The sequence below is a fragment of the Trachurus trachurus genome, assembly GCF_905171665.1.
Source record: "Trachurus trachurus genome assembly, chromosome: 19".
Lineage (NCBI taxonomy): Eukaryota > Metazoa > Chordata > Actinopteri > Carangiformes > Carangidae > Trachurus > Trachurus trachurus.
The window spans coordinates 18,150,375-18,162,732 of NC_139913.1; the positions used below are offsets into that span (position 1 = coordinate 18,150,375).

At 40.9% G+C, this 12,358-nt stretch overlaps 2 protein-coding genes across 2 annotated transcripts in view; both read left to right on the top strand.

Moving 5' to 3' along the window:
* lrrc18b (leucine rich repeat containing 18b) lies at window positions 1–1,586 on the top strand (the record flags this gene model as incomplete). The annotated part of the gene is made up of 2 exons (XM_083994896.1): window positions 1–258; window positions 1,158–1,586. 2 exons carry the CDS (start codon window positions 1–3, stop codon window positions 1,584–1,586), a joined length of 687 nt encoding a protein of 228 aa, XP_083851022.1.
* A 9,958-nt stretch (window positions 1,587–11,544) lies between these two features.
* The window catches only part of arhgap22b (Rho GTPase activating protein 22b), a gene marked incomplete at both ends in the record, with an annotated part of 31,076 nt that continues 30,262 nt past the window's right edge, over window positions 11,545–12,358 (top strand). Inside the window, one exon of the mRNA XM_083994207.1 lies at window positions 11,545–11,587. Coding sequence (XP_083850333.1) covers window positions 11,545–11,587 — 43 coding nt within the window. The remainder of the gene's footprint in view (window positions 11,588–12,358) is intronic.

Consider the following 12,358-nt stretch of genomic DNA (forward strand, 5'->3'; position numbering starts at 1 on the left):
ATGGCCAAAGGGAAGAAAAGCAAACAGTCTAAAGGGCCGACAATCTCCTTGAAAACGGCTCAGAACTGCGTGGTGGTGACGCATGATTGTAAACGACGCCTGGACCTCAATTTCAAAGAGATTGTCACGGTGCCAAAGTGCATCCAGAAGCTGTGTGACATCGAGGAACTTGACCTGAGCAGGAACCTGATCAAAACAATCCCAGATTTCATGGATAAATTCATCAAGATCACTGTTTTGGATCTGCACAGTAACTATGTAAGTATGACAGGAAGATGAGGAGGAGAGCTTCAACTTCTTTGGTTCTATCGCTTTGTTGTTGAAGAGTACTTGACTCAGATACTGTCAAAACTGGACCAGGGCTTTATTTAAAGGGATAATGTGATCATTTTATACAAAGCTCAGTTTTCTCCGGTTCTGAAGGAGCTTTGTCAAGTCTAAAATAACCATGAAGGCCATCTTAACTAGGGTTTGGAAGTCTAGAAGTTTTACAGTGAAACAAAAGTCTCCAGTTCCCACTGAGACTTTGAATCTGGAAGACATGAGTATGCAATGCAAATAGGCTGGTAAATTGCATTTTGGAAACGGCTGACCCCCACTTCAGAGTCATACTCAATTTAATATCACATCATTATTTAGTAATGCTGATGTCACTTTTTACTGTAGACAAAATATCTTAAATGTGTCATTGTTTTTCTGACTTGGGGCCTTTGTTTTATGTTCTTTTTTACTAACTTTACACAGTATTACAGGGCTGGAATGTGTGGCCTTCATGTAATGACATGCCGCCCCCTTTTAGTTATAACTATCATTATTATTATTAGTTATTATCAGTTGGGGATGTTGGATTACTGTATTAAGGATGATGTGCTTCATGAGCAGAAGATAATCTCAAATAATAACAGGTTGAATAAATGAAGACATGAAGGCCTCAGACTGTTTATACTATGGTGCACAGTATTAACACACTAATCTCCAATGTTTCAAATTACGACAAAGACCACACAATGAGCACACGGTCTCTGGGCCCCTGGGAGTCTGGCTGGACGCCATGGTCTCTGATAAAGACAAAACTTTGAGACAAAAGAGCAGGAAGAAAAAAAAATCCTGGTCATGGTTGTATTGTCTACTACAGAATGTGTCCCTGTGTGTTTCAGCTGGAGGAGCTCCCCGTGACCATCGGCCGTCTCCAGAGCCTGGAGGTGTTGAACCTGTGTAACAATCGTCTGAGCAGTGTCCCCAGTGAGCTGGGCCTTCTGAGGAAACTCCACACGCTGAATCTGGGTCTCAACCAGCTGGAGTTTATTCCCTCCTCCATCGGAGCCCTGGAAGAACTCCGCCACCTCGGCCTCTCCGACAATCGATTAACCCAGGTCCCCGTCTGTCTGTCACGGTTAAAGAAACTGGAAAAGGTCAACCTGGACAGGAACCCCATCATCCCTGAGCAGAAGCACGGCCGAGGGCCAAAAATGGCAGCAGAACAGTTTTACGTGGTCACAAAGAGCTCCCTGTGTGAGGACTGCTTCAATAAGTGTCAAGATGAGAGGAGGAAGATAGAAGATGTGGTGAAAAGTGAATTGAGTTAAGAATAAGATAAGAAAGACTTTGCGGTGAAAACTTGTTACAGCTATACAAATGGAGGGGTGTGAATAGGATAAATGTACAGTAAGTATATACAGGATAGTAAACTGTATAAATGTGTATAATTGGCAGATCTGTAGTTCAATCAACGACTCACTCTTCAAATTTCTAATGATTTCCTTCCTACCTCCCTTTATCTGACCTCACTGTAAACTCAAGCACTTGGTTGATTTCATATTGAACTTTACTCACAAACTGAGTGGTGTTAACTTACACTACAGCACCATCTGCTGCTTTAACACTGGCAGTATAGATAAACAACGACGGGGGACGACTGGAAAGAGCATGGATTCTTGCAGGAAAAAAACAAAACAAAAAAGCCACACTGGCCTCTTGTGTTATTCAAAATAAAGTTTTATGTTGAAATAAATCAGCTTAATGGTGGGACACTTTGATCACAGAAACATTCTGTTACTGTATAAACTAAGTATAAGCGCAGATTTGCTTTGCTACAGGGAGCAGATGTTTTATTCGCCCCTTGCTTGCATGGAAGTGAATAGGAATATCACAACTATAATGTTATTTGTGTCTGTGTGACCGCAGCCTATACTGCCACATACCAGTGCTGGTAGTGTTTCTCTAATTCCTCTAGGGGTCAACAAAGGTTACGCACTACAGCTTTAATCTTTTGAATAATATGTATCACTAATATGATACATTATTGTTGTGTTCTTTTCAAAGTAAAATACATTGAATAAATGATCCTAAAATGTCATTGATTTGGTTAAGTAGTGGTGGTTAATAACAGCAGTAGCAAAGACAGGCCTAAAGAATGCTCCAAAATAAAAATAAGTATGCAAGAAAAGATGGAAAGGGGTTTCTTGAGGATCTAGATGAATAATCACAAGTGGCAAACTGAAGAGCTCTACAATGTAGCCTACTTCACGTATCCCCTCATTTAGACAGTGCACTTTCAGCCATTGTCACTCTGGCCATAGGGGAGGGGCACCTGATCAGACAACAGCAGAGATGCCAGGTTGAGGGCTACATCATCTGCCATCTGTTTATTCCTCTTAAATTTAATACTATTTCAAGATCAATTCCTCTTCAGTCCACTGTCATCTGCCTTCCTACTTCCACACAAACAGTCAATACCATGTGAAAACAGCATAACCTCAGAGGTCCACGTCATTCGTTTTTTACCACTTCACTGAGCTGAAGAGTGCTGAGTGGACTGGATTAAGATCTCGGCAGATAGATTCATTAAGAGGCGGGCTGCCTGAGCTGCCTGGTATTGACTCATCCATATTGTGAGACTGAGCAGAGATAAAACATGAAGAGCGGTGGTATACTCCTTTTTTTCTTTCTTTCTTCTTTTTTTCTTAAGACAAACATATGAATTGAGATTATGATGGATGTGACAAGTCAACCATACTGCTGGAAATAAGATGTTACAGTACTTGCTGTAACCACTTTTGTATTTATAGATGTAGCACATCAATCTATGGCATTTTCTGGTTTGTCTGTGGGGTTACTTATGTTTACACCACATAAAGTCAGCTCTGTGAATATTGTTTTTGTTTCAGGTTTAGTATGATATATGATAATGATATCTACCATGGTGTACACCCATACCTTGGTATTTATTCCTCTTTAATGGTGCTTTTCTGTTGTTAACCACCGCTTGGTTTATTATGTGATCTTTATTTAAATAGCTCCTGCATCGAGCTGGAGGTTGGTCACAGATGAGCAGTCTAATGCTCTTTGGCCAACGCTCCCGTACACACGGACACTCCCAAACCTATTGAAAATCAATTCACACACATGCTGTCTTTCTGTTTCACCCTACGTTTTTTTTTTTTCCTCAGCCATTCCTTCAGTCTCTCCACCCCCCTCGGTCTCTCCGTGGACATCAATCACCCAAACACACATAGGAAGGCAGAATGAATGAAACAGAAGTGCTGCGAAGGCAAAGCAATGCAGCCACAAATAGAAAGGTAATTCATTTTGATTCCCCGGCTCTGACTCTGTAATTGACTGAGATAGAGGGCATATGGACATTGTTACATTAAAAGAAATGAAACAGGGAATTCAAAAAGTTATTGTGTGGCTTTCAATCAAGTCAAGGCTCTTTAACATTTTTTTTTTTACAATTGCCATTCAAAATCAAGTTAACTTATAATAATGTTAAATGTCTTGCATTGATTGTTTTTTTCTGTCTATATACAATTTGGGATGGGTATATTGTGCGGTTGTGAGTCAGTAAACCTAAACAATGAGCTGACATGGACAGAAGGGTCAATTACTTTAATATTACAGCAACACTTATCATATTGCTTCTAGTAACTTGTATTGGTCTTATTTCAAATTATTCTTTAAAGGGACAATGAGGAGTTTCTATTCGGTTATAAAAAAAAGTCTCACGTTAATGTGGATGAATCTCCGCCAACCACACTTGTTAATGGGCCCATTTTCGATAAATATATCGTTCTGTCTCTATAGTTATTTTGTCATTATTAGTGGTGGCAGAAATGCTGGTCGAGCCGAACAGCGTTTCCTTCGTGGCGAGTCATGAGAATAACGCACCCGAATCGCCGTTTATGGTCGGAACTACGATGGTATGTGAACCTCTTTGAACCTCTGACTTTAATTATTGATGAATGAAAACATGAGTCCGTCTTGCGCCGGTCAAAGAATTTTACGGTGCGCGCGGAGGCTCATAAATGTAGTGTGAAAACGCTTCGCTTTTCCAAAACTCCTCGTTGTCCCTTGAAATCACAGTGAATCCCTTGGCTGATTGATTTAACAAAAATTGAAAATGAAGCTTCAAGGTACTTTGACTTATGGAGATACGGACAAAAACCTCTTCATTTTTAACAAGAAACATCTACTGATGTGAACCATGGCTCACAGAAACAGAAGAGACAGTAACAGCTACAGGTTTAACGGATTCATAGGTGCTAGTTGGACACAAACCTATAAATAATAAATAATAAAACCAAGGCTGAATTGTTTGGGAGGAAAATGAAAACCATGCCAACATGAAGACACCCTCCCAAAGGTTAGGTGGAGGTAGCATCATGATTTGGGGGCTCAACAAAATCTATCAAGGTATCTATCTTACAATGTCAGTGTCAGGGTGGTTGTTCAAAGATGTTGCAGGACCGCGATGAACCCAGTAGAAATGCTTCTAATCTATCTAAGGTTACTTTATACACCAGCACTCTCAGCGTATATGCACAATATATTATAAGTGTTTGTTTGTGATAAGCACATTGTGTTTGCCTGTACTTGTGACTTATTGATGAAGGTCAGATCAATATTTTACGCAGGGAACCGGGTTGTGGTTCTTATACTTTGTCTAGCCTTTTCAACAGCATCAGGGAAATGTGTGTGGACAGCTGAACTGATTAAAAGTGAAGCGTATCAGCCCTGTTAGATGCGTGAGACAGACATCTGAACTGAAATGCTTTCTCTGTAGACATGCCGTTAGCTTCCTGACAATGGCATTAAAGGCAACTAATTGTATTAGGCCGAGTAAAAAAAAAACGCCTCTGTGCAGCGACTGTGATCTGACAAAAAGACTGAGTAAGAAGATCCAGACAAAGAGACAGAAACACAGTCAGACAGGCAGAAGACTGCCATCCATATTGCATATGCTATTCCGCAGTCCTGTCTGCTCCTCACATAACCATTAGCGGATGACATCATGGCCCCCGTGCTAATTGTCAGTGACAGAGTAGTGAGGGAGGGTAATGGGGGCAGAGGGAGAGAGCCAGAGGCAGACGGACAGACAGAACTCAAGGGAAAACACCTGTCTGCTGATGTCTCTTCAGTCAGTCACAACACGGTCCTACCCGGCTCCAATTTAATTCTTTCTCCCAATTAAAGGGCGAGAGCTTCAGTCACTGGACTGTTACTTATTAGAGAGATGGGGTTTTAATGAGCAAAACTGTGCTTTAGCTTGTTGGCTAAATGCAATTATCATTACAATGTAATTGCATAAAAGATTTGTCGTTTCAGTCTTCATCTGCTCACACAATGTTGTTTTGTCACTGCAGGTGGGACAGTTTGCCTAAATTAAATATTTAACTGGACAAAAGTCACAAGGACTCTGATTAATGAATGCCTCAATGGGCTGTTTAAACTTTAACACACTGTATATAAATATTAAAGTCTGATTTAGTTTAGGTTTAGAAAATCATGACTTGAAAGGGTGGGTTAAGAGTAATGGGGGACTGGGGGATGGGAAGGGTGCAGGAGGGCAACCTATTCATGATGTTATGTCCAATTTCTGTTAATTTATTTTATTCTTTATTTATTTTTGATTGGTCCCATTATATCATGCATCTGTTCTGTGTGTTCTGTAATCAATGTGTGTGTAATATAAAAGCACAATAAAAAAGAAAAGAAAAGAAAATCATGACTTGCAGAGGCTTGGCAATGTGTAATTAACATGGAATCATTTAGAAGTTTATCTTCAGGACATCATCAAGTGTAGTTTAAAGATTCCATAGTGTGACATTATGCAAAAGTATTACTGAATGTATTGAATAAAACCCTCTATATATGTCTGTCTACTGATCTCAAAATAAATCAGTTTCCCATATCTTTATATTGGTTGATTAAGTTATTATGTAAAATTAACCATGAAAATAAAATTCTTTAGAGGGTCAAGTCAATGCAGCCCAGTTGCTTGACTGATGTGCCCCACCACAGTCTGTCGCTGGCGATCAATAAATAATGCTAAGTCAACAGTCACACCTTCAGCAGCCACCCACGGGTCCGTTTTAGTGTAGCCCATCCCTACCAATATGAAATTTTAATCATAGTCATTATCAATATTTTAGAGTGTTTTTTTAAACATTGTGGATTCTGAGGACTTGTTAGTATTCAGAGCGTGGTTCATCCACAGCGACATTTGACCTCAGCAGAGGTGATGGAGGAGGCAGAAACACAAACAGTAATGAGAAGAGCAACATTGATTTCATTTTCAACATAGGTGCTGCATAAATTTACTCTACACATACTACACTACATGATGACAGCAGAAATGGAGTCAGCAGACTTTAACCCTGGTTGCATGGAGTGGGATTGTACAGTTCACGTCTGACCTTGTGAAACAGGTGGTGCATGAAGCTCTGTGATGCAGTGATACTCCCAGGACCTGCTGGAGGACTGCTCAAAACCAGCTGGCATTTTCGTGTGTCAGCAAGCACGGTTAGCTTGGTTGCTAAGTCGACAATAGACATATCTGTGCCACCGATTCCTGATTTGCGAGTGTTCGTAAATCCGACCACTTTAATGAAGCGATTTATATTCCAGCGGAATAGGATGGTGCATCACAGAGAGCATTATCACAGCAGGCGGTTTGTCTCTTCACAGCAGGAAAAGCAGAAGTATAATATCACATTAATGTCATAAGGAATGAATGGAAGACATGGGAGTGATTTTAACAACTTGTGAGCATTAGATCATCATGATGGTTGTATGATCATAGAGTTACTCATCTAAAGATTAAATTAGATGGATAAATGTGTCTGAGTGATGATACAACCAGAAAAAACATCAGGAGTTTTTAGTCACACTTACTTGTTAATGGTTTCTAATCAAAGATCTATGTTTTTTTCTCATATCTTACTATCTATAGTGTAGTTTTTGTTGTAGTTGATCTAAAATGTATGTCCATGGCATGAGTGATATTTAAGATGGGGACATTTAACCTTCCTCCACATTCATGGTAATTTTGCAGAAAGTGGTGCAATAAGTCATACTTGGAAGCTGCAGGTGACTTCATTTTACATGAGAAGCATATCCTCTCCAGTAAGACTGCATGCATTATTTATAATAAAATCTATATAAAATGCAAACACAGGACGTGCAAAGACTTTAGTATTTTGTGTGACTCGCTGGAAATATGAGAAAGATGGTTAACAAACATATCTATCCATCCATCGCCTATACTGCTTATGCCTGTAGGGTCGTGGGGGGTGGGGCTTGAGCCAATCCCAGCAAAAATTGGACAAGGGCAGACACATATAAAACACTCACAGTCACACCTATGAGCACTTACGAGTCATGCTCATGTCTTTGGACGCACACATGCTCAAGATGAACATCCTAGCATCTGATCCCAGACTATCTTGCTGTGAGGCAACAGTGTTAACCACTGTTGGTGAACTCACAATGTTGTGAAACTAATTTATTAATGAGTGATGAATAATACATAATAATAAACTATACATGGTAAATGTTGATAGATTCAGTACATCGAACATGTGTGTGTCCTTGGTATATATCAGACCCAGGCAACCAGATCCACTACAGCATATCCTATTAACTTGTAACATGTGTGTACGAATGCAGCTCTAATGTATGCTACATGTGTTAACTTATACTGCCCGGTTACTCAAAGTTAATCCACATCATCCAAACCAAGCTCTAGTCTGCAGGTTTTACTCTTAGTGCCAAATGCTGCTGCCAAAGTCCAGATAAATGAGGTCTTTGTTGGTGAAGAAGCCACTCCACCGTACACTCTTTTACAAGTCTAGATTTAATCATGTTTGTTTTTATCAGGCTCACACACCACATTATCTTGTGTGCACAAGATAGCTCATGCAAACAAGATTGGTATTGGCGTGTGCAGACAAGAAAACAACTTGTGTGACTTGGATAATAACCTGTGCCAACAAGATCAATATCTTGTGCAAGCTAACATGTCGAAACAAGACTTTGGGCACACTGGATAAAGACTTCTGCATATGAAATGGCAAATTGTGTAAAACAAGACAATAAGAATAGTGAGTTCAAATCTTTATGGAGGAGTTTCTTGACTACGGTATATGACTACGGTATCCTCCTGAGTCCTGACAAAGGCTATCATTCTGAGATATGTAGAAATCAACCACTTGGCTGGATGTAGAAGACCAAAAGCAGATTTGACAAGCATGGAAATTACAAACCTCAGACACAGCACTCCACCCTGACAGGGGCTAAGTCTGATACTGAGCTGTCTCCTTCACATCAGGCTGGAGAGAACAGCCCAACGACTGAGTGGGCTCTGAAATAGACGTGGAAGCTTGTATATACAGACGTTATGGTGTCAGTGAAATGTATACAGAGAGCAACCCAATGTTTATGGCTAAACAAAAACAGGAAAGCAATGGCTGAGTGCTGCCCTGGTGGTTTGCGACTCTGCCATGCGTCTTGGTGTGTGGCTTCAGTGTCCACCCTCTGAGCCCATGTTCCCTCCTCTTCTCACCTCCCTGTCTCTTTTTCTTAAGTTCAACATCCCGCTTTGTCATGACGGTACATAATGATGAGTGAAACAACACCCAGAGCCACACCCAGCTCTGTGTGGCCACACCACTTTCACCCAGACTCAGGCTTAAACCAAACACTAGCACTGAATGCTTTTTATTGCTGTCTCATTTTGGCTTTTTGGTGTGTTTGTGTTTTTGTGTTTGTGTCATTCCTCCCTCGCTCTGCTTCATCTTGGTTAGTTGTCGGTATGGCCCTCCTCTTTCACCCTTTCAGCTCATTTGACCTCAATCTCTGTTTCTGTCAGACTCATTTTGGCTCCATTTTGAACGGCTCCATGTGTGCGCATTATCTGCGCATTTGCTGCTTCATTTTAGCTGCTTGTTGCCTTCTGTGTGTATTGTGTGTTAGGTGAGGGCTCTCTCTCTCTCACACACACACACACACACACAGCCCTCCACCCCCTTCGAGTCTCTTTCCCTCTTGCTCTGTAATAAGAGCAGCTGTGGTTGACGTGAGGCCAGCTCTGATTCAATTGCAGTGCAGGACTTAAGGCTATTATCCTCTGTACACTGGAGGAGGAGGGAAACACAGCACAGCTGCTACAGCAACGACAGGTCCGATGCCGCCTTCAAGAGAGGGCTGAAAGTCAGAAATTCAGACTTTAGAAGGGAGCAGAATATCATGTATGTTATTGGGTACTTTTCTCAGTTGGAAAAAATGTTATGTTGTAAAAGCTGACAGTGTTTGGTTAACCAGTTTCTGGTTTGCCCACTTTTTATCCATAAAAATTTAATTGTTTTAAATGTTTTATTATTTTTCCACCATAAATATGGCGACATTCTGTTTTAATTTCATGAACCAAAACCTTTTATCAAAACAAGCTTCAAATGAAACGGGCTGTTTGTCAGTTCTCTCTGTTCTTCCTGGCAGCAGGTGGTGGCGATTGACTCATAACGAGCTGGAGTCACTGCACAGACAAGAAGTTATGATAGACACAGAGAGCAGCGCTACATGGAAACTGATGAGTGAGGTTAGCATGCTAATGTCAGCGGTAGAGAGCTGACCACCTAACTCTGAAGACAGCTCTTTCAGAAAGGGAATTAAGTTTGATGTTGAACTCACAATGTTTCTATTAGACTGGTAAGTAAAACAGCTGTTGATGCTTGTTGATTAAGTAGCATAGTAGGAGAACTTTAAGTTAAAAATAGCAAATAGCAAAAAAACTATGATGAAGAATAAAAACTAAATGATAAAGTGACACACAGATGGATAAACAAGTAATAACCTCAATTTCTTGAAAATATAGCATCACATTCACAGTATAGCCTTTTGTCTCTGCCACTAATGTTACTGTTAGCTAACTTAAGCTAATGTTAGCAGTGAATGTAAAAAATACAAAAATACAAGCAACGTGGACTTAATTGAAAAAAAAAGATTGATAAATAAAACAAAGGATATAGGCTAACATGCTGGACATAATGTTAGTGTTTCTTAGGTTTTTTGTTTCTATTAGCAGAGGTGAGCACAGATTTTAGGCTGTGAAACATTTTGTCCTATAGTTTATTCACCATAGTTCATCATTATTAATACTTAATCCATTAATAATAATAGCTAGATATATATTTTCTTTTCTTTTTCAATGCTGTGACTTAAATTAAAGGTACATTTCTGTCAAATGACAGCAACTGACACAAAATGCACTGGTGGCATTTTTCTGCTATAAATGTATCTTGCTTACAGAGCTGCTTCTTCACACTTCTTGAGTCTGCTGCAGGTCATTGTAGATCAAGGCGACAGGACATGTTTTCTAGAGCGGGAACTGTATGTTTTACTCCCCTGGTTTGTCTGTGTTGTGCCACTGGAATGCCTGGAGGATGTAATTCTGACCTACTGTATGGGTTGGGAATTTCCCACGTCTGACTTTGAAATAAATACAGCTAGTACTCTTAGAAATCCAAAAGGGATAAAGAGACACTAAAATGGTTCAGGGAAGTGTTCAAAGTGAATTTGGAAGTGATGCAAGAGATGTGGGAGAGAAAAGATCAAAGCTTGCTATAGCAATAGAGATAGAGATAGATAAAGGTGGGAAGAAAATGAGAAGGAAGGGAGAAGGGTGGGGGAAATGAGTGATTAAAGGAAGGAGGTGGAGACAAGCTGAGGACCTCTACAGCTTAATTAGGTGCAGAAGGAGGAGACACCTGCCAGATGAACACCCCCTCTCCTTCTCTCTCTCTTTCTCTCTCTCTCCCTCCTTCACACACATGCAAATCGTAATGAAAAGGCAGTCCTTGTAAAAAACAATAAGAACACTTATAATCAAGCATCTGTTAGCTGGTCAGATGTGCATTCTGCTGGTGGTGGGAGACTTTCACCAAAAACCTCCTCCTCCATCAACCCCGGGCACATGTACCACTATGAATAATGTAACAGGGAGGGGTGGAGGCCACTGAGCGTGTGTGCACACAGAGAGAAAAAAAAGGGGTAGTTCCTCCTCCTCCTTTTTCCTTCACCACCCCCTTCTTTTTCCATTCTCCTCCTCCTCCCCTGTTCACCCAACCCCCTAGCTGCCGGCCGCACTGCAGAAGGTCAGAGAGAGAAGAGGAAGAGGAGAGAGGCAAAGACACACAGGCAGAGGGAGAGACAGGGGTGGGGTGCTTGGATGTACATGAACATGCCGACAGGAGAGCGCGTGGACGAGCGATGACAGCAATGCTGAGCCCAAAGATCAGACAGACCAGGAGAGGTAGGACATGGTTTGCTTTGCTCTACCTTCACGTCTACTGTACCTGCCAGCTGCATTAGCTGCCTATTCATCCTTAACTCTGTACTCACACATAATGTCATGTCTCACTGGGACTGGGATGGGAAGAGTATCAGATTAGAGGATATGTCAGTGATGCAGTGACTCTTTTTGGACACTGATCTGCACTTTTACAAATATATAGTATTTCTTTAAAAGTGCTTTCCCCCCACTGTAATAGGATTTTTCTCAAGCATATCTATAGAAGCACTTTTTCTCCACTCTATCTGATTTCCTACTGCAGCTTGGTACTGTATTTCTGAATGAAGCGGTTGATCTGCCCACGCAAAGATCCTCCCGCGCACATTAGCATTCTACTACAGCTGGCCGACGCTGCCAGTGTGAATTCTATTAAGAGGAGCGAGCAGCATCTCTAGTTTCATCACTGCAACGCTCAGCACTAACAGGCTGCCGTCAGCTGCTGCTGCTGCTGCTGCTGTGCGTGTGCGTGTGCAACCTGTGCGTTTACACTCATTTATGTTATGTATGAGCATGTGTGGATGGACGTATTAATATGTCCATGTGCGCAAGTGTGTGTATCCATCGCTCCTTCCTCGGCACTAATCTCCATGACAGCAATTATACACTGTAGCTGAATCTGATTAAAATGAAATTAATAGTTCCCAAGAATGGGAGAGTGATGTGTAAATCCTCAGCTGGAGCAGATTGAAATTGGTAGGAAAGTGGATTATATCTGCATTTGCATTTATTAAA